A 23,366-nucleotide genomic window follows, 5' to 3' on the forward strand; every position below is an offset into this window, starting at 1 on the left:
GTGATGGCTACGTGAACTTATACATGTGATAAAAATGCACAGACAATAAAAATACATGTACATGTGCACATACAGACACAAAAATGAGCACATGTAGAAACTGGTGAAATATGATAAAGGGCTAAAGAGTATACCAATGATAACTTTCCTTTTTTTTTCAGATCACCTGTGACTTTTAAAAATTTTTATTCATTTACTTGGCTGTGCCGGGTCTTCATGGCTGAGTGCAGGCTTTCTCTAGCTGCAGTGAGTGGGGGCTCCTCTCTAGTTGCATAGTGCAGGCTTCTCATTGCTGTGGCTTCTCTTGTTGCAAACACAGGCTCTAGGGCATAGAGGCTTCAGCAGTTGTGGTTCATGGGCTTAGCTGTCCCGAGGCATATGGGATCTTCCTGGATCAGGGATCAAACTGGTGTCCCCTGCATTGGCAGGAGGATTCTTAACCACTTGACCACTAGGGAAATCCAACGTCCCAGTTTTGACACTAATAGCTACATAAGATAGCAAGACCCCTGGTAAAACTAGCTACAGTATATAGAATCTCTACACTACTTTAACTTCCAGTGAGTCTATAATTATTTTAAAGTTTAGGGCTTCCCTGGTGGTCCAGTGGTTAAGAATCCACCTTGCAATGCAAAGGACACCAGTTCAACCCCTGGTCTGGGAAGATCCCACATGCCACAGGGCAAATGAGTCAGTGGGCCACAACTAATGAACCTGGGCTCTGGAGCCTGCAAGCTGCAACTATTAAGCCCACGTTCCACAACTACTGAAGCCCACACACTTTAGAGCCTGTACCCTGAAACAAGAGAAGCCACTGCAACGGAGAAGCTCTTAAACCGCAACTAGAGAAAGACTGTGCACAGCAACGAAGACCCAGTGCAACCAAAAAAAAAAAAAAAAACCTCAAAGCTTAAAAATGCATTATATTCACACGCTGATGTGTGTATAGACATCATACATACAAGCATATGTCTGCCTTAAGTCAGTCTCAAACTTGCTCAGTCCTCAACTATACAATACCAAGTAATCTGATACTGACATATTAGTAAAACCTCCATTTGTGAGCCCCATCAAGAATTATAACATTGACTTGAATCACTATTTTGTGCTCCTTGCACTGAGTGTAAGGCTTTGAGCTTATGCTTCTGTCACTCACTAGCTGGAAGCATCTTGTGCCGTATCTCAGCTAGCATTCATGGACACTGACTACAGGCTGGGCAGTGCTGTAAATGCTTCACACACCTAACTCAATCTTCTCAACAATCCCATAAGGGAGGGACTATAATGAGTCATACCATTTTATAATAAATGTGAAGAAAAGAAGACATAGAAAGTTAAGCAGCTCGCCGAAGATCACACAGCTACAAAGACAGTCCCAAGAGTTAAACCCTGGCATTCTTACCCAGAGCCCTTGAGCTTATTAACCAGTTTGTTCTCTGTAACCTCTCTAAATTTCAGCTTCTCCTCGATAAAAGGGTGTTAATACATATAGATGTATTAAGGAGATCAAACCAGTCCAGTCAATCCTAAAGGGAATCAACCGTGACTATTCACTGCAAGGACTGATGCTGAAGCTGAAGCTCCAACATTTTGGCCACCTGATGTGAAGAGCCGACTCACTGGAAAAGACCCTGATGGTGGGAAAGACTGAGGGTAGGAGGAGAAGGAGATGACAGAGGATGAGATGACTGGATGGCATCACAGACTCAGTGGAGATGAGTTTGAGCAAATTCCAGGAGATGGTGAAGGACAGGTAAGCCTGGAGTGCTGCAGTCCATGGGGTTGCAAAGAGTCGGACACAACTTAGCAACCGAACAACAATATATACAAATAAGAATATATAAAATAGGATACAGCACCTAGTAAATGACAGCTGAAAAAGAGATTAGGAAACAGTTACAAATTAATAAAGCCACAGAAGGCCTATTTGATGGGCACGAGGAACCCTGCTCAATTTCCTGTGCTCAACTACCAAGTGAAAAAGTCAACTGTCAACTGGAATGGTGTTTTCAAAAAGCAAAATAAAACACGCATTAATCTCTAAATCACGATTCTGGGTGAAAGAAACCAGACATTAAAAAGTAGATACTATATGTACATTCATATAAAACTCTAGAAAATGAACACTAATCCACAGTGACAGAAAGCAGATCAGTGGTTGCTTACAGCAGGGAGTCAACTCAGAGGGGTGGGCTACAATGGGCACAAGGAAGCTTCTCTAGTGCAGCAGTGTTAGTGGCTCAGTCGTGTCGGACTCTTTGCAACCCCACGGGCTGTGGCCCGCCAAGCTCCTCTGTCCATGGGATTCTCCAGGCAAGAATACTGGCGGATTGCCATTCCCTTCTCCAGAGGATCTTCCTGATCCAGAGATCGAACCTGGGTCTCCTGCACTGCAGGCAGATTCTTTACTGTCTGAACCACAGGGATGATCCCTAGGAAGATTTGAGGTGATGGAAATGTATGACATCTTGATAGTGATGATGGTTTCACAGATATATACTTCTGTAAAAACTCAAGCTGAACACTGTTAAATGGGTACAGTTAACTGTATTCAAATCATACCTCAATAGTTATGTAAAAACAAAAAACATTAATATTTTTCAAATAAGCAAGCTGCCCTGATTATAACTCTAACAGTTTTTAACTTCAGCAAAGTAAAAATTAAATGAGTTAGCCAGCACACTGCCAAGTTGAGAATATATATATAAGGAACACAGACTATCAAAGCTCTATAAAGGAGGAAAAAAGAATCTTCAGCTGATTAAAAATTCTTACTGAGTACTCCCCTAAGAAGTAGTACTTCTATTAACTAAATTAAGACCAGGGTATATGAAGTTTACAAACTGAAAAATAACTTTCTAAAATTAAATTTCTGGTTTCTTCAACAAAGGTGAAAGACAGGGAACCTTCTATTCTTTGTTCAAATTCAAATCAACCAAGCCTTTGTGCTCCTGTTCTCTTTCTTCTTTGAAATTTCCCCTTCCTGTTACCATAGGAACCTGCTAGCTGACAGGCCTTCAAGCATAGCAACAGCCCAAGCTTAGCAAGGAGTGTGAAAGGGGGACAGAGTCAAAGGCCAAAATTTGACTCATGAGAATCAGAATTCCAATCTTTGTTACTCTACAAAGGGTCTGATAACCATAGAAACTGTATCCTACTGGGTTTGGGAATATTATGACTAAATTCACTGAATGTGAAACCCAATGTGGAATGGCCTTGAAAATTCAAAAATGGTATTCATTCTATTTTAGATCCAAATTAGAGTAAGAAATTATTTTAAAAAAAAACTTTTTAGAATAATTTTAAGTGATGTAAAATAAGACCTTTAAAAACTTTTTTGTAAGAATAAAATTCTAAAGAGAAAAGGTCTAAAACTTTAAGAATTACTTTATATATATATATATAAATTTACCTTTAGTCCCATAGATTTGCTTTTCTTTTACAAATTTATTTTGTTAATGTCTTATGACAGCATATTAAATACTTTCCAATATTAGTTCAGTGAGCTAGTTTGCAGAAATATGACTTTATCACAGGAGTATATTTATCTTAAGTCAAAGGGGAGCTCTGGAGCAGCCCATAAAATTTGACGTTTCTTCAGGAAGTAAACTTTTAACATTTCAAGTATCATAAATGGTAGTGAATTATAGTCTGTCTCAAAAGATAAAACTTTACAAACCAAATTCATCAGACTTAATACTTTAATTTAAAATAAGCATTTTAAGGCATTCTTTTAAAGTGATCTATCATGCAAGAAAATCAATTAAAATTTTAAAAGTTTATTTTTTCCTAAAGTCAGAAATAACTAAATGCAGTTAATTCTCCACTACTTGTGCATTTTTCACATTTTCCCATTTAGAAGTTTCCTAATTCCTGGCTGGTTTCCCTATCACATGATAGGCTCTTCTATCCACTTCACCAGGCTGTTGTTTGCTTAGGGAAAACCACCTTATTAATAGTAACCTAAACAGAAGATAATAAGTCAGTCTGCTGGATAATACATGTATCCTAAAAATATAAGCCATGAATTTAAAGAATAAATACAGTCAAAGACATTTCGTTTCCTCAAATGCCTATCCACAAAATGTTAATCACTGGTACAAAGGGGTACTAAATTATAGTATCCTCTTAAAAAAAACAGAACTCTGCCTTTCAAGGTCAATTCAAACATCATCTGCAACTGATCCTTTCCACACATGATCCTTTTCTCTTTTGAATCCTCTCAGCACTTTATGCCTATTTATGGCATTTACCAAGTTCTTCCTTAAGTTTCAGTCATTCAAATAAAAACATATCTAATAAATACTAAGTCTTAGACACTGCAACTGGGAGCTAGACAAAAAAGGACAGCTGGGATTTTTAAAAATAAAGTTTCTGTACTAATTTTGCTTTTTAAAAACACAATGTGTTTCTGACAGAAAAATCAGAAAACACAAACATTTAATGAAAAACAGAAAACACAAATAAATTGTGTAATCACTGTTGGTCTTGACAAAAATCTTTCCAGATAACTTACGCTACATGAACATGAATATACTTCTTTTCTTCAACAAAAACAGGATGATACCACATATATTATTTCATTATCTATTCCTATTTTTGTCCTATTAGTTAATGTATCAAGTTTGTCTTCCCTGGTGGCTCAATAGTAAAGAATCCGCCTGCCAAGCAGGAGACGTTGATTCAATCCCTGGGTTGGGGAGATTCCCTGGAGGAGGAAATGGCAAACCCACTCCAGTATTCTTGCCTGGGAAATCCCATGGACAGAGAAGACTGGTGGGCTACATCAACTACAACCATTAGAATTTGACAGGCAAACATGGAGATGAGATTATTTAGGCAGAAAGAGAATGAGAGGTCTAGAGATAAGAAAGCTGGTTTGTTTTATTCCTTTATTATACCACTTACAAGTGTAAACACATAATGTTGAAAGCTTCAAGTCACTTTGACCTTCTCCCTCTCCCAAAATAAAGGCAAAATAAAACACTAGTGTTCAGGTATCTTTGGTACTCCTGTCAGGACTACCATTACTAACCCCAACAACTATTTACAATTCCAGGAGACCATGTGCTTAGGTAAAGCTCTATAACCACAACCATGACTACTGTCACCTCTGCCGGAATTCACAGTTTATAAAGTTAATTAACTCACTCAAACATTTATTTAGAAGTTATTATGTGTTAGGTACTATGTTAGCTGCTGGCCCTACAAAGATGAATAAGGACCTCAATAGCAAGTTCTGCTTTCAAAAGCAAATGTCCTTCAGTAGGACCTGAACTAAAAAATGAGGACAAGTTCATACCCGTTACAATGGCTATTCTTCCAAAACAAAAACCCAGAAAATAACTAGTGTTGGTGAGGATATAGAGATACTGGAACCCTTGTGCATCGCTAGCAAAAATGTAAAATGGAGCAGCTGCTATACAAAACAGTTCGGCGGTTTCTCAAAAACTTAAACAGAATTATCACGCTATCCTAAAATTTCACTTCTGGGAATACCCAAAAAAAATTTAAACCTAAGACTGGAAAAAATATTTATACATCTGTAGTCATAGCAGCTATATTCATAATAGCCAAAAAGTGGAAGGAACTCAAGTGTCTGATGAATGAATGATTAAACTAAATGTTGGGCATAAATATACAGTGAAATATTATTCAGTCTTAAAAAGGAAGGAAATTCTGACATTTGTTACAACATGGATGAATCTTGAAGACATTGTGCTAAGTGAAATAAGCCAAACACAAAAGGACAAATATTTTATGATTTCACTTAAAGTGGAGTAGTCAAATTCAGAGAGAAAGAAAAAAAGTAGAATGGTAGTTGCCAGAGGTTAAGGGGAGGGGAGAACAGGGAATTATTGTTTAATAGGTATAGTGTTTCAGTTTCAGAAGCTGAAAAAGTGCTGAAGGATAGTGGTAATGACATACCAAGGTGACTGTACTTAATGCCACTGAACTGCACACTTGAAAATGATTGCAACGGGGGAATTCCTTGGTGGTCTCATGGTTAGGACTCCGAACTTTCACTGCCAGGGACTGGGTTCAATCCCTGGTTGAGGAATTAAGATTCTACAAGCTGCATGGTATGCCAAAAAACAAACAAGAAAAGGTTCAAATGGTAAATTTTATGTTATATATATTTTGTGTACATGCATACTAAGTCACTTCAGTCATCTCCAACTCTTTGCAACACTGTGGATTGTAGCCTGTCACACTCCTCTGTCCACTGGATTCTCCAGGCAAGAATACTTGATTGGGAACCCATGTCCTCCTCCAGGGGATCTCTCCGACCCTAGGATCAAACCCACACCTCTTGCATTGGCCAGTGGTTTCTTTACCACTAGTGCAACATGCATATTTTGCCACAATTAAAAAAAAAATTCTGAGGAACATTATCTATAAGTGCTACTATGAAATAGCCAGGATATATTGTTAAGTAAAAAAACAAGGTAGAGAAAACAAACAGTATGACACTATATCAAAAGAGCATGAAAGAATATATAGCTATCAGTTCAGTTCAGTTCAGTCGCTATAGCTATACCCAGATATTATACAGACATTTTCTATAATTACTATAATTTTTAATGGAAGGATAAACAAAAAGCTTTAAAAAAACAACTACCCCCAAGGGAAGGAAAGAATAAGGTTAGGATTCAGCTGGTAAAGAATTCAACTGCAGTGCAGAAGACTCCGGTTCAATTCCTGAGTCGGGAAGATGCCCTGGAGAAGGGATAGGCTACCCACTCCAGTATTCATGGGCTTCCCTGGTAGCTTAGATGGTAAATAATTTGCCTGAAATGCGGGAGACCTGAGTTCGATCCCTGGGTTGCGAAGATCCCCTGGAGGGCATGACTACCCACTCCAGTACTCTTGCCTGGAGAATTCCCGTGGACAGAGGAGCCTAAAAGGCTACAGTCCATTGGGTCTCAAAGAGTCAGACATGAATGAGCGACTAAACACAAACACAGTCCAGAAACTAGACTCCTCTAAATGTACCTTGTTGTATATATCAAGTTTATAAACATGATTATAAAATAAATTTAAACAAAAAAAAACTTTAAGTCGTTCCTCAAAATCAAAATGAAAAACATACCTAAACTGTGTATTGAGTTAAACCAAATAGAGGCATACTTAACTCTAAAACACAGTAATCTGACTGCACATCCTTGGTGAAATACATCCTAAGGACATAAGAAATACAAAGAAACCTTACAGGGCTTTCAATAACGATACTGATATTATTCTGAAATTATGTAATGTCTGTATATCATAAGGTTTCGCTATGAGAAGAAACAAAAATCTAAAGTATTAAATAAAGACTCTCCAATATTATTTAATTACAAGTTATCAGTATAAACGCATGCTGAACTGTCTTTTTTAAAGAAAGTATTTCCTAGTTCCATCTTTGAAGAGACCTGTAAATTACTAACCTAGTATCAATAAGCATAGCACCCAGATAGCAGTCTGTAAAAATCCATGAAAATTCTCTCCAACTAAAAGGAACCAGCACTCCCCAAAGAAAGTGATAATTCAAGTTCTGAGGTAGAATTTTATGAAATAAGGTTGGATCATACCAGAAAGCAAGGAAGCTATCAGAAACCACTAGGGTAGTGTCAAAAACACTTAGGAGCTATCTTGAAGAGGTGCTCACTACCAAAAACAGAACAGACTGAGCCACAACAAAACAACACCTGCAATGGACTGAAACACACAAAATATGGTAAAAATCCATGAGTTCACACTGATACTTGAAAGGAGAACAATGATATCTGAAAGGATAAAGATCTCATTAGTCGCTTTTGAAAGATTCATGTGCATCAATTTATTAACCTAAAAACTAACAAAGGAGAACAGCTGAATATTTACTCTCTTTTTTATATAAACTGAACATGAGAGTAACTCAACAGTCCAATAATCAAAATGAGAAAGTTTCTGTTTGAAGTATTCTAGCTGAGAAATGAAGAAAGACAGGATATGACCATTTAACAAACCCCTAATTAAATTATAGAGTAAAAAGCAGATATTACAGTGCCTTGGAAGTATTCTTTCAAAACAAAAACAGACAGAGGAACATGGTCAAAAACACCACAGGGATGCAAAATAAAGTCTGAGAAAATCTGTAGGGCAAGTGTGTTAACAAGAAAAAAGGAAGAGGGGAAACGGAGAAACTATAAATTAAGAGACACAGCAATTGAATGTAATGTATGAACTCTGATTTGAAAAGCCAACTATTAAAAAACTGAAATTTAAATGTTATTTGGGCTTCCCTGGTGGCTCAGATGGTAACGAATCTACCTGCAATCCGGGAGACCTGGGTTCAATCCCTGAGTTGGGAAGATACCTTGGAGGAGGGCATAGCAATCCACTCCAGTGTTCCTGCCTGGAGAATCCCATGGACTATCCCTGGTGGGCTATAGTCCATGGGGTCACAAAGAGTTGGACATGACTGAGAGACTAAGAACAGTACAAGGGTAATTTGAACATTAATTTGAAACATATATTTGAAAATACTGAGGAAGTGATATGTTTACATATTTTGAAAGAGTCCTTACTTTATAGAGATATATATGGAAATATTTATGGATGAAATTATGGTGTGTGGCATTTGCTTCAAAGTAACCCAGCTGGTGGGGGCAGGAGGAGAAGGGGACGACCGAGAATGAGATGGCTGGATGGCATCACCGACTCTGTGGACATGAGTTTGAGTGAACTCCGAGAGTTGGTGATGGACAGGGAGGCCTAGCTTGCTGTGATTCATGGGGTCGTGGAGAGTCGGACACGACTGAGCGACTGAACTGAACTAAACTGAACCCAGCTGGGTGTGCAGTCATAAATGAAACAAGACTAGTATGAGTTGATAATTTTTGCAGCTGGATGATGGGTATATGGTGTTCCATATATGTCCACATAATTGAAACCTTTCATAATAAAAAGTTGCAGGGAGAAAAGGCTAAAATTTGAGTTTGGATAACTGGGAAACTAGTTCAAACATGCTTTGTTCTTAATGAGCCATAAAGAATACCAAAAATGTTCAGGCTTTGAAGATCTCTGTTTCCACTAGGATCTATGCACCTGCCAGTTTCTCATGCTATAAGAAAATCTTTAATGAGAATTACAAAAGAAAACAGGAAATGGAGGCAAGTAGGAACCATCCCGGGAGTTTTTTCCTGTGATTATCCTATACAGGTTTAGTTTCAAAAAAAAAAAAGCAATCAACCTCCCAAAGAAATTAAAGACTGCTTATTCCACAATCTAACTAAAACAGAATGACAGGCAACAAAGAATGATGCTCTGTATTTGAAGAGCATTCTAACTTTTTAAAGTTCTTTAAAAATACACATAAATTGTACCATTTGATCTTAACAAAAACTTTGTAAAAGGGACAGGGAAAATACTTCCTAGAAGAAACCAACACAAAGGAGTCACAAGATTAGGTAGTGGCAGAATACAAGTCCTTCTATTCCTATTTTAGTGCTTCTTCCAATAAACTGGACCTGTCCTATTCAACGGGGCTTAATTATTCAATATAGAAAAAAAAAATGCTCAGATCTCTTTCATTACCAATAAAATCATAAATACCTGGTAACATGTAGGTTCGTAAAAATAGTTAATGACAATTTGTTGTCCATGTTGGACAGTTCCTAAAAATTTACTTGGCAATTTAGACAGTTGGTGTGGGAAACTCAGGAATGAGCAATCTTTTTTCTATTAAAAGCCACAATACTCAGGAAAAAGACAAACATCAACTAAAGAACTTAAAAATTTAATGTGTGTGTTTATGTAGAAACACACGTTTTGTAAAGTGAGAGAAATAAACATACTAAGATACTAATCAGACACGACTGAGCGACTGAACTGAACATACTAACAAGGATCTTTTTTCCAATTTAATAAATGGACATTCACCCCATTTATTTGAACATGTTCCAATTTCAGTCAAAGTATTGAGGAGGAATTCTCTATACACAATGAAAGAACACCCAACTTGTTAACTGTGAACAATAATAAGCAAATTAGAAATAACCCCAATTCTGAAATTTCTCTCCTGGCATTTCCAAAAGCACTGTGCCAAGTACTTTACAAATGCTTCATGTCATACCTTCCGAAGTGTTAACTCTATTTTACAAGCAAAGTGACAATGGTAAGAAAGTTCAAATAACTTGCCCAAAGTAATACAGATAGAAAATGGTAGCTGCTGCTGCAGTTTGTACAACTCCAAAGCTTTTACCTCTTATTGTCAGTTTCAGTTCAGTTCAGTCGCGTCTGACTCTCCGCGACCCCATGAATCACAGCACGCCAGGCCTCCTTGTCCATCACCAACTCCCGGAGTTCACTCAAACTCATGTCCATTGAGTCTGTGATGCCATCCAGCCATCTCATTCTCTTGTTGTCCCCTTCTCCTCCCGCCCCCAACCTTTCCCAGCATCAGAATCTTTTCCAGTGAGTCAACTCGTCGCATGAGGTGGCCAAAGTATTGCAGTTTCAGCTTTAGCATCAGTCCTTCCAATGAACACCCAGGATACTGCCTCCTAATTCCTATCTGGTAAACATATCTTTGTCCACAATTCTAAAACCATTATTAAAACACATACAAAATTATTTAAACCTGTTATTAACTATATCCATTAATTTGTCATAGCTTCTAAAGTAAAATAATTAAAACGTGCCTAAAGAATTATCATTAGAAAAATTCAAGTAAGGCAATAGATTTTCATGAAGTCCTGAGAGGTCAAGAACAGATAATTCACACAACAAAACCTTTATCACTGAGTAGGAGTTGCTGTTCTTAAATTGATGTGAAGACAGTAAGACCAGGATACCATCTTAAGTATTCAAGACAATGTAAATACTGTAAACCCACCAGCCTAAAGGCTGAACCAAAGAACTCATTTTCAAAATCATGTTACCTTCAATATTTACTAAGTGAATTATGAATATTATTATTATAGTTTGCTCTTTAAAGTCTTATTATCAAATAGCAGAAAAGATGTAACCATAACTTGGACAATTTAAACTTCTGAAAGGCTATTACTTCCCCAGTTCCAATGTTTCAAATTTCAAGAATAATATCTGAAAACTAAGATGAGTAACATTCCCCAAACATGAAATCTTCAATCTATCAGAGTCTGAACCTAAATACATAACTTTTTAATGTACAAGATGCAGTTAACAATAACATATTAGTTGTTCCTATTATCAGACACATTCATTAGACTGATTAAAAGGGCAATACAAGAATAATTTTCTACGACATGCCAAATAACAGATGAAGTCTTACCTCCATTGCTAAAGCTGCCGTCTGTTGGTCATAATGATTCAGAAGATTGGGCATGAAGGTAGTGTTATAAGGCAAATCTTGGCACATCCTCAAGGTAATAGGCTCACAAGAAAACAAACTGTGCCCACCTATATGGCCCACAAACATTGTCAAGGGCCACAGATAGAAGACGATCCTACTCATAGCCATGCTTCCTCAATTGAATGAGATTCAGATGATCAGGCCTACTCAATATGTATTTTAGATCTTTGTACACCTGCAGGTCTCAGCTTGAAAGTACTTCTTCTATCGTACTGTTAAGTTCTTCAAACAGAAATACTCTTTGCACCGTCAGAGGTTTGTTAGCTCGGTCTCACAAAAGGCATTTGTTTTTGGTTTCACAATATGGGAAAATGACATCATCTTGCCTCTTCTTTTCATTTTATTACATCGGGCACCATTTGGCCAATGTGTCAAGTTGATCAACCACATTCCCAAACAACAGATTCCATCTTAGGAGAAGAGCTATTTCTTCCTTTGATTGAAATATCTGAAAAATAATTTTTTTAAAAAATGGGAGAAATTAGCAATTTCCTCTTAAAATATTATAGGCTTGATATTAAAACTTTGATTAGCTCAGTAAATTTGCAGGATACAAAATCAGTATACAAAAACCAGTTGCGTTTCTACACACTAACACTCAGCTACTAGAAAGAGAAATTTTAAAATACTGCCTTTGGGACTTTCTGGTGGTCCAGTGATTAAAACTGTACACATCCACTGCTGGGGCACCAGTGCACTCCCTGGTGGAGAACTAAAATTCCAAATGCCGGGCGTGTGGCTAACAACAACAACAATCACAGACTTTGAGGAGAGATACAACACTGCCTTACAGATAAAATACATGGGTAACTCATAGAAAAATACCATAGTTTTCCTACCTTATCATTCTTGCTCTAGACATACCAGAGAATCCATAAACAACATTTAAAGGCACTATCTCCTCCCTCAGTTGTTTATATAACATATAGTTTAATTTTCCATCAATAATGGTAGCTTTTCATTTGTCACAAGACATAATTGCCTCATTTGAAAAACTTGCATGCTGTTGTCCTAAATTTTATTTAAATGTCTGCCACACTTAATAACAAGTTATTTAAATTTTACTATATATGTTTTAATCATTAAATGATTCAGCAGATGGTATCTGTGAAAGGTGTGAAATATAAAGAAATCAAAAGATATGATTCCCAACTATGTGAATCACTTACTTCTCTGAGCTCAGAATTTTCCTTTCGAAAAATTGCACGTCCTATCAAAGACGGTATATGAGTGAACTATAAAATAATGTACTCTATAAAAGGTAAAGCAACATCAAACTTTTCAGTTCAGTTCAGTACAGTCGCTCAGTCGTGTCCGACTCTTTGCCACCCCATGAATCACAGCACGCCAGGCCTCCCTGTCCATCACCAACTCCCGGAGTTCACTCAAACTCATGTCCATCGAGTCGGTGATGCCATCCAGCCATCTCATTCTCTGTCGTCCCCGTCTCCTCCTGCCCCCAATCCCTCCCAGCATCAGAGTCTTTTCCAGTGAGTCAACTCGTCGCATGAGGTGGCCAAAGTATTGCAGTTTCAGCTTTAGCATCAGTCCTTCCAATGAACACCCAGGATTGATCTCCTTTACAATGGACTGGTTGGATCTCCTTGCAGTCCAAGGGACTCTCAAGAGTCTTCTCCAACACCACAGTTCAAAAGCATCAATTCTTCGGCGCTCAGCTTTCTTCACAGTCCAACTCTCACATCCATACATGACCACGGGAAAAACCATAGCCTTGACTAGACGGACCTTGGTTGGCAAAGTAATGTCTCTGCTTTTTAATATACTATCTAGGTTGGTCATAACTTTCCTTCCAAGGAGCAAGCGTCTTTTAATTTCATGGCTGCAATCAGCATCCACAGTGATTTTGGAGCCCAAAAAAATAAAGTCTGACACTGTTTCCACTGTTTCCCCATCTATTTCCCATGAAGTGATGGGACCAGATGCCATGATCTTCGTTTTCTGAATGTTGAGCTTCAAGCCAAACTTTTCACTCTCCTCTTTTACATTACAGCTAATACAAAGACGTACTTCTATCAACCAATACTGCACTGGCAAACAGAAGATTCTAAAAGTAGTATCAGGACATTTTCCCAACAATGCTTCATCCTTTTAGATAGTACAAAAATTTAGTACATAGATAGAGAAAACGTTTGACCAACAAATGCTTCATTACACACAGTCAGGCTGCAGAGAAGAGTCAACCCTAGAAAGTTACAGCTTGGGATATGAATGATTTCCAGTTAGAGTTTCTACCAAGTTTCAGAGTCTGATTTGACACTGCCTTTCCTAGGAGCTTCCCTGGTGGCTCAGACAGTAAAGAATCTGCCTGCAATGCTGGAGACATGGGTTTGATCCCTGGGTTGGGAAGAGTCCCTGGAGGAGGAAATGGCAACCCACACCAGTATTCTTGCCTGGAGAATTCCATGGACAAAGGAACCTGGCAGGCTACAGTCCATGGGGTTGCAGAGAGTTGGATGCAACTTTCACTTTTTTCCTAGAGACAAAAATATGCATCTCTTTTGGGGCTGGAGGGCTTCCCTGGTGGCTCAGAGGTTAAAGTGTCTGCCTGCAATGCGGGAGACCTGGGTTCGATCCCTGAGTCGGGAAGATCCCCTGGAGAAGGAAATAGCAACCCACTTCAGTATTCTTGCCTGGAGAATCCCATGGACAGAGGAGACTGATGGGCTACAGTCCATGGGGTCGCAAAGAGTCGGACATGACTGAGCGACTTTCACTTTCGGCTGGAAGGGTAGGTAGAGTGGAAGGCAGGTTTGGTAGGAGAAAAGCATATTCTAAAACTATCATACTTCCATTTGGTTTTGTAATGATGTTAAGTCTGCTTTTACTTTATTTTCGTGTCACAGATGCCAAATATTTCTGTTTGAAGTACACAACCTCGGCTGGGAAAACATGAGAAAGTCAGGTTCAGAAATTCTCAGAGACCCAGGTTAACAGGACAACTCAAATAGATATGAGGGCCCGTGACAGCTTAGACCTTGAAAACTTGAACTGCCTTGGCTAAAGCAGAGAAAGAAACTGTCCTTTGTGCACTACCAATGGCAGGGACCTCTGCATCCCAAGCTTTAATTACTGGGCAGAAAAAACCATTTGGAGAAAGTAAAGCCATGGCTGAATCTTCCCAATTTTTCCCTCAAGCATATGGTCTTGAGTAGAAGAAGGGAAAAGGAAAAGTCTACAACCTTAGGAATTAGGAACACCAAAGTTACAAGCAACCTCTGCCCTAAACATCTAATCTAACACTGAAATCTCTAAATCAGAAATATTTGTTAAAGCTTCTTGGCCTGCCATATTTTTTCCTCCTTCAAGCTGGGCCCAGAAATGTGATGTCTGGCTATGGAAAAGTGATATTAAACACAGTCATGTATATTTAAGCTTAATTACCATACAGCACAGTAACAATTATGCATATCATTAAATGTGTCAAATAAGCCCTGAAAGCTTTATTTGGCTACAGTATCAAAACATCCATATAAGTTCCATTTTTGTAGTTTGCTGCTTACGCAGCATGTTCATCTGCTTGCAACTTAAAAAAAAATTAAAGGGAACACTGCTCCCTACTGAATATGTACCTAACAATGAGAATTTCAAAAATTTCACTTAGACTATTTTTCAAGCAGTATGGGTTCCAACTTTATGGTTCAAAGAAGATTACCATACAAAACATGAGGAAGAAACAAAGTAATACTGAGTTTTTTTAAACCACATGAGAAACCCCCTATACTTCTGTCTACTCTATTTTACTTGTTTTTCTCTCAGTTATTCCTTTTGCCTCATTTACAAACAATGCTTCTCACAGACTTACAAAAGTGCTTTCCTTTATGGACTTTAACATTCAAATTTCCATATATCAAAATATTTTTGTAAAACTATTGTTAGACTGGGGGAGGATAAAACCTTAGTACATTAAGACTGTAGTTTATGATTATTAAGATAAATAAGAAACAATAGTAGAATGCCATGAGACAAGAAGAAAAATAGGAACAGTAAAAATATTAAGGAATTTATATTTCTTCCAAACCAGAGGTTCCCTAATTTTAATGTGAAGCAGATTCACAGAAACCCCACAGGTCTAAGAAATCTGAACCTCGGAAAATGAATGATATACATGCATTCTAACGATTATCTCGGTACTGTTACAAGTGATCTATAAGTCATATTTTGAGAAATGCTATCCTAAAATAGAATAATTTAAAACAGTATAGGATATTTGCACATAATTATGTGCTTAGCAAAAGTAATATATAAAATGAATTTTTAAAAAAGCAGATAAAGAATACTACTTTAATAGAAAAATGGAAAAAGGGCATAAATTTACAAAAGAAATACAAATGGCCAACAAACATAGGAAAAGATATTCAACTTTACTAATAAAAACATACAAACATAATATATAACATTTCTGCCAATCAGATGAGCAAAGCAAGAATAACAGAACACAGTACAGGAGAGGATGCAGAAAAAAGAATAGATTCAACATTCCAACACTGGGAAATACATTTTTTTCTTTTGGCTGTCCCACACGGCTTGCAGAATCTTAGTTCCCCAAACAAGGACTGAACCCAGGCCAGGGTAGTGAAGTATCTAACCACCAGACTGCCAGGAAATTCTCCATTTTCAAATACTACTGGAGGAAAAGCAAACTAGTTGGTATTTCAAAAAAATAGCTACGGATATCAAAAGCCCTTAAAATGTATATAATTTGATTCAGCAAACCTATTCTACAATTTATTCTAAGAAAGTAAACACAAGTACACATGATGTATAACTGAAATGTTAGTACAATGTTGTTTATAAAATAAAAACCCAGAGACAATCTGAAAGTCTACCAATAAGGAATTGATTAAACTAGGGTACAACCAACACATAACACACTCATTAAAAATGACGAGCAGGATCTGTATATACTGACTTGAAAAGACAGTTAACAATACAATAAGTGAAAAATAAAAATTTAAATGGTTTACAAAACAGCATATAGTCTCCCACTTTTGTCAAAAATATACATACATGGAACAGAATAAAACTACCTGAACTGTTTAAAAATACAATATTATAGGGACTTCCCTGGCAATCCAGTGATTAGGACTCCACACTTCCACTTCAGGGAGCTCGAGTTTGATCCCTGTCAGGGAATTAGGGTCCCACAAGCTGCATAGCGTGGTCAAAAAACAAAAACAAAACAAAAAAATGGTAAAGTATTATAAATGCTGAAATGTTATTTTAAAATCTGTTGCATGTTATCTGTGTATGGAAAAATTAAGTCTGCTAAATCTATAAATGTGTGCTGACAATACTACTAGTTGAATCAATGATTTACTGGCTGTTGATTAAGTAACAAGCCAAGGGACACAAAAAAGCCCAACTACAGGCAGCAAGAAAAGCAAAAAAAAATGATGATAAACTTAGAAAAATTGATTTTCAATACTGAAAAAAAAAATCAGATCACCTCTCAGCTGAATCAAATATTATGCACAGTTAAACTTTTTATATTCTAAATTCCTTTTCAAGAACATGATGAAATAAATGCTTCTAATCAGGATCACGTGAGTATGGATAGCAACAGTCATTTTTCCTAAGAGAATCATCCTCGAAGAAGCCATAAGTTTCAGACAGCAGGACACAAAGACTGAGGAAACCAAGAAATACTGACAAAATATAGCAACTCATCACATAAAGGTTGAAAGTTTTTTTGCCTTCTTTTTGATATTATATCTTCTACTATAGGAATCTACAGAATCTCAGCTGAATAAAGGGAATTGCTGGATTAACTGGAGGGAACAGTCTCAGACGCCAAGGACCAGTAAAAAATGAGGGGTCTGGCAACAGTTTTTCATGCCCTAACCCTGAGAAAAGAAACATTCACTTCTTTACAGAGCAATATAAGATATGTGGGAAAACTAATTTCAGATTAAGTGACCTGATGATTATTTCATCAGAAAACAAAAAGGACTAGATACATTTAACCCTACAGCTTAATTTTTATCAATGTGTAACATCAGGAATCTGATATTCCCCAATTTACCAGTTCTCTTTTGATGATAAAAAGTAAAAGTCCCTAAAATAAGGTATTTGTCCTGAAGAACAGCAATAAAGGGGATGCAATCTTGGAAGACTGTCTTCAGAGGCTGGCTACAAAGCCAGAGCCAAAGAACTCAGGTGGGAAAAGCAGGAGATGGCAACTGTGAAGAGGAAAGAAACCAGGCTGAATCCCAGAAGAGACAACGACAAAAGTGGGCCCTGGGGGCTTGTCAGCAGGGCCCTGCAACAAAAGATGTTAGCAATGCTATTCCAATTCACACTTCCTGTACAGAAACTGATTCCTTTCATCTTTCTCAGCTTAGATTTACTTATCTTGACACACTATTTCTGGCAACCCACTCCAGTGTTCTTGCCTGGAGAGTCCCAGAGACGGGGGAGCCCGGTGGGCTGCCGTCTATGGGGTCACACAGAGTCGGAAACGACTGAAGTGACTTAGCAGCAGTAGCAGCAGCAACATTTTGTGTTTCCAACTCAGAAATTAAAGGTTGCCTCAAACACAGTGGCTACAATGGGAACAGGAGGATATTCTTTTGTCTTCTTTCAGAGTTTTCCAAGACTGCATCGTAAGGATTAGCATTCACTACCTCTGAAGCTTCTTCTCTCAAGGAAATTATCATCTTGTTAGAGAGCAAAGTATACACTGAGAGCATATCATCTGCTCAAAGTGCTAGATTCCTTTTCCTAAAACTCATGTGGGTTTTGGCCTTTTGTTTTCCATATCTTATTTAAAAAATAAATTCATTCTGAGGATACTGTTTTCTGGTTGCTAAAGTTTATATAGCTCCATATTTAATTCTTAGGGTCTAGATTCTTACTAATCTCAAGGTATCACTTTGCTACTTTATCTAATTTTTAAAGTCCGTCTAGCGACTGAACTGAACTGAGTCATCTACTGATTACGAAAGATAATCTAATCTTCCAGTGTGCTGAGTGATGGGGCTTAAAAAAAAATACAGGAAAAACAAATACATTAAAGTTCAAAATTAAAATGAATAATAGGCATCAAAATCCAGTTTATCCTACAAATTATAATTACTTTTAAGACTAGAGAAAGCAGAAGGTCTTTTAAAACTAAGAACAAAATTGGAAAGTTAAAAGATGGCCAGAGTCCGGACTTTAAAAAAAAAAATTAGCTTGAAATTCCAGCCTGGTTTCCCTTTTCCATTAAAATGTGTTCAGAAAATGCTCTAATATCAAGCTCCTGATTTTTTTTTTCCCCTTTAGCAAGGTTGCATGTTTTGACTATAAAATTAGTTTAATGAGATAAACTTTGAGGACCAGGATTTTTTTTTAGGCCTAGTTGCTTTTCTTAAACTTCATTCACAGCACATTCCTTGGATCCACCAAAACTGCTGCTAGTTCTCAGCATACTCAAAGATTGTAACTCAAAGATAGATTCATCATTTCTGATGCAACAGTCAGTTAAAACTGCTTTCTAGTCAAAGAGGAGTTGTTACTCTTCAAACATTCATTCCTAACCTTCTGGAAATGCCACTATTAAAAACCTTCACTTCTTTCCTCAAGACGCTGTGACCCTTCTTCTCATAAATCTATACTGAACAATTCCTCTCATACGTACTTCAAAGTCTTGCTTTTCATTTGCACTACTGCTCTTTTTGTGGGCAGCTGCAGTTTTAAACGTCTCTAACTCTAGAGATGTAGGGGTTAAAAAACACTTGAGGCCAACACTGCTCTTCCCTGTGAAAGTAAAGATGCAGTAGAACTGTTTCCTATCACATGTCTCCTGAAGAAAATAAACTCAACAGCAGTCTAACATCAACAAACTAACGTGCTCAGAATAAGTTTTCAGTATGAAATCTCATAGTTTTACTAACACATATGAAATTTAAGTTGGGGAAAGAGATTTTTTTCCCGTCAAGTGGGCAACAGAGGACTTACCGCGACTTTAAAACCCCCTCTCTCTGTCCAATGATGACCTCTCACAGCATTGTGCTATACAAAGAAAGAACGTGCACTTTACTATTATCTTCACCTCAAGCCTCCCTATTTCAAATATCTCAATCATGGCTGGGGATCTCTCTAGAAAAATCCACCTCAATGTTCAAAGCACAAAACAAAGCTCAGAGGAATACAGTACCTAAGATGAAAAAAGGGATGAAAGAACCTATAGTCCTTTCTTCTATTAATAGGGCACTGGTAGATTCGGGAGAGAGGTAGAGGCAGGGAATATTAGTGGATGAGAAAAAAAAAAAAACAAAAAAACGGAGGAGGAGGAAAGAGAAGGTAGGACGGTAGGCTTTACTAATTACCTTATTTTCCTGACAGTTTCAAAGCACCTGGAGGGAGGCGGGTAGAGGAGGAACCTGTTATTTCACTAAATAAAAGGCAACACTGTAAGAACTGCATCTCAATTATCTTTTATTTTCAGCTCTCTCCTTGCAAGCCTGCCCACTTAAGCTTTTACATCACTTTCCTATCTTATTACCTCTGTGTTGTGGTTTGGTACTTCAAGCAAACACTTTTTTTTTTCTTCTTCTGGAGGTAAAAGATGGTATTGATTTGCTTAAAAGTACGGATGGGGGGAAAAAAAAGTACGGATGGAAAGCATTATCTTGAGGAGTAAATGGTTCTTAAGAACAAAACTACGGATTTCTCTATCCCTTTGACTGTCAGCACACCACTAAAGACTAAAAGAAGGCTCAAGAGGGAGGTAACATCCCCCAGTTGTCAAGTCTTTGTTTCCTTGCTCCGGCGGTATTGGCTTTGCCAAGTAACCCAATTCCTGTAAATAAACATTACAGGTCTCTCCAAACTACTTCTATAAAATCAGATCTTGTTTGACCAACCTTATGGAGCAGTCGTTTATTTCTACAGCTGCTGGTCTGCTCTGCTGCTCTGTCTGCCTAAATTCAGAAGGAAACCAAAATTCAAAATTTCACTTATTCTGGGCCAAAAACAAGACCTTTTTTTCCTCCTTCCTAGATATTTTGCAACTTCAAGTTGACTCCTCTGTCTAAATTAGTGGCATATGTTTTTGTTCTTTTAAAAAAGAAAGAAAGAACACCATTTTTTCTCTTATTGAGGAAGGCACCTAACTCTGAAAAAGGTCTCTAGGAAGATGCTAAAACGTCTTGACATGTTTAACAGCACCTTATTTCAGAGGCAATGGATGAACCTCCCCCGCGGTACCCCAGGGCAAACACACAGAGTGTCCAAGGGGGCAGAGGGGGAAGCCTCGAGGAGGAACATGCAGACTTTGCAAAACGGACGGGAGGGAGGAGAGGGGACAACTTTCAGGACTAGAAACAGGAGGCAGTCCAGATGCTGCGACGCCCCCCGCGCCCCCGCACCCAGCCCTCGGTGCATGGTCCGCCCCGCCAGCGGCCGCGTCCTGCACCCACAGCCCCCAGCGGCTCGGGAGCGCCACACGCCCCGCGGCGCCGACGGAGCGCCGGGGCTGGGCCGGGGGCGGCGCGGAGGGAGCGCGGGCCACACTCGAACAGGTTGCTCGGCGCGGGCTCGGGCCCGAGAGGGTTAATCCAGTCCGCGGGCAACGGTCCGCCTCAGCGCCCAGCCCCAAACTCGGGCTCCCCCGCGCCCCGCCGGCCCGCCGCCCACCCCGAAAAAGCCCCGAGACACCCGTCCACGGCGCGGAGCCCAAGGCTTTTGTTTCGGCGGCGACGAGAATAACGCTCCCTGAGGAGGAGGTGCCGCGGCTGCGGGTGGCTCTTCGGCACAGGGTCAGACCGAGGAGCGGGCAGCCACGGCAGCACCTCCTCAGTCCCCACTCCCGACTCCTTTTCCCGCTGCGCCGGACGGGAGGGGGCCTGCACGACCCGGGACTCACCTCACACCTCGGGGCCGGCTCCCGGGGGCGGCCGCGGGTCCCTCAGGTAAACGGAGCCAGCGAAGACCGCCTGCGCGCGCCTCGGAGCGACCGCGAGCTTTCGCGACCGGCGGGGCGCGCGGACGGGCGGTGGGGGGCGCGCATGCGCGCGCACATACGGCGCAGGCGCGCTGCGCACGCTCGGCTGCGCCCTCGCATTTTGAGCCCAGCTTATGGATACGCGTCTGCAGGTTTCGTTGTTCTTTACCTCGCGCCGAGGCTGATGCCTGACTTGTCCTGCTCCGGCGGAGTCGTCCCGAGCTCTGGAAGCTTTTCTTAAATGCCCTCAGTCTCTTTTTCAAAGCTCTCCCTCCCTTCCCTGCTGAGACAGTGCAGCGACTCTCATCACTCAAGCCTGGAACGCTATTATTGCGAGACCACCAAAACCTGTTTGGAGAACCAGCGTGCACCCTGGGGACCCGGGAATTGGAGATGGCTAAGAGGCGGGTGCTGAGAGTGGTACTGGGTGCAGATGGAGGTAGTCAGCTTTCATATTGCAGAGCTCCAGGCTGAAGCAGCCGAGCATATATCCTCTTTACCAACACCCACTTTGGTGAGCAGGTGGCTTGAGGTTATTGGTGTCATTCTCCATCTTCTGTTCTTTGGGAAATGTTTCTTCTCTCTTTTTCTTCATAAATGATTTTATTATTTTTTTCAACATAAGCAATTGCAGAACTTAAAGATTACTTAGAAATCATCTAAACCTAACCTCTCATTATTCGGACGCGGAAAAGAACGGTCCAGAAAGGTTTAAAAGACTTAGCCAAAGCCAAGCAGCGTTTTAAGGGCTGAGTCTGGATTCATTCATTACAAGCTGTTACCTTTTTCTCCAACATTATACCTACCTTCCTTTCGCTTCCTTTTCCTCTCTCTTCAACCTAGACTTCACAAGCATCATTTTGTTCTGTGGTAGTACAAAGGACTTAAAGAAATACTTTGATCTTGTAGAATAGTATGACTGTACTTAACGTTATTCAACTGTACACTTGGTTAAGATGGTGTATTTGAATATAATTTTCTGTCTGAACCTTTGCCACCCCATCTTAGGAGACTGACCAAAAACAGCTATATAATCTGTGGTTTGTCCAAACCCCTGGGACACATCTCTGTGGCATCTTTAATTACAGGCAACTATTTTATACAAAGAAAAGTGGAAGTGTTAGTCCCTCAGTCCTGTCCAACTCTTTGAGATCCAATGGACTGTAGCCCACCAGGCTCCTCTGTCCATGGATTTCTCCAGGCAAGAATATTGGAGTGGATTGCCATTCCCTTCTCCAGAGGATCTTCCCGACCCAGGGGTGGAACCCAGGTCTCCTGCATTGCAGGCAGATCCTTTACTGTTTCAGCCACCAGCGAAACAATCTTTTTTAAAGGTGCTCCCTCAGTTCAGTTCAGTCGCTCAGTCGTGTCCAACTCTTTGCAACCCCATGAACCGCAGCATGCCAGGCCTCCCTGTCTATCACTAACTCCCGGAGTTCACCCAAACCCATGTCCATCGAGTTGGTGATGCCATCCAACCATCTCATCCTCTGTCGTCCCCTTCTTCTCCTGCCCTCAATCTTTCCCAGCATCAGGATCTTTTCAAATGAGTCATCTCTTCGCATCAGGTGGCCAAAGTATTGGAGTTTCAGTTTCAACATCAGTCCTTTCAATGAACACCCAGGACTGATCTCCTTTAGGATGGACTGGTTAGATCTCCTTGCAGTCCAAAGGACTCTCAAGAGTCTTCTCCAACACCACAGTTCAAAAGCATCTATTCTTTGGCACTCAGCTTTCTTTATAGTCCAACTCTCACATCCATACCTGATCACTGGAAAAACCATAGCCTTGACTAGACGGAACTTTGTTGGCAAAGTAATGTCTCTGCTTTTTAATATGCTCTCTAGGTTGGTCATAACTTTCCTTCCAAGGAGTAAGTGTCTTTTAATTTCATGGCTGCAATCAGCATCTGCAGTGATTTTTGAGCCCAGAAAACTAAAGTCAGCCACGGTTTCCACTGTTTCCCCATCTATTTGCCATGAAGTGATGGGACAAGATGCCATGATCTTAGTTTTCTGAATGTTGATCTTTAAGCCAACTTTTTCACTCTCCTCTTTCATC

At 39.5% G+C, this 23,366-nt stretch overlaps 2 protein-coding genes across 3 annotated transcripts in view; one reads left to right on the forward strand and one right to left on the reverse strand.

The window, feature by feature from the left end:
- FZD3 (frizzled class receptor 3) overlaps positions 1-21,361 on the reverse strand; it is a 126,568-nt gene extending 105,207 nt beyond the window's left edge. The window contains exons 1-2 of one of the 2 annotated variants that reach the window (XM_055428078.2): positions 21,228-21,361; positions 11,279-11,807 (exon numbers count right to left, since the gene is read on the reverse strand). In XM_055428078.2, coding sequence (XP_055284053.2) covers positions 11,279-11,467 — 189 coding nt within the window. In that variant the 5' untranslated portion in view covers positions 11,468-11,807; positions 21,228-21,361. Of the gene's footprint in view, positions 1-11,278; positions 11,808-20,226; positions 20,268-21,227 lie in introns of those variants that run through there. The other variant, XM_088837824.1, reaches the window with a different exon arrangement.
- Positions 21,062-23,366, forward strand: part of FBXO16 (F-box protein 16) — a 60,096-nt gene continuing 57,791 nt past the window's right edge. The window contains exon 1 of the mRNA XM_055428079.2: positions 21,062-21,273. The gene's annotated coding sequence lies outside the window, so the exon portion shown is untranslated. The remainder of the gene's footprint in view (positions 21,274-23,366) is intronic.

This window comes from Moschus berezovskii, chromosome 7 (genome assembly GCF_049115385.1).
Source record: "Moschus berezovskii isolate FMDL1 chromosome 7, NW_MosBer_1.0, whole genome shotgun sequence".
Taxonomy (NCBI): Eukaryota; Metazoa; Chordata; class Mammalia; order Artiodactyla; family Moschidae; genus Moschus; species Moschus berezovskii.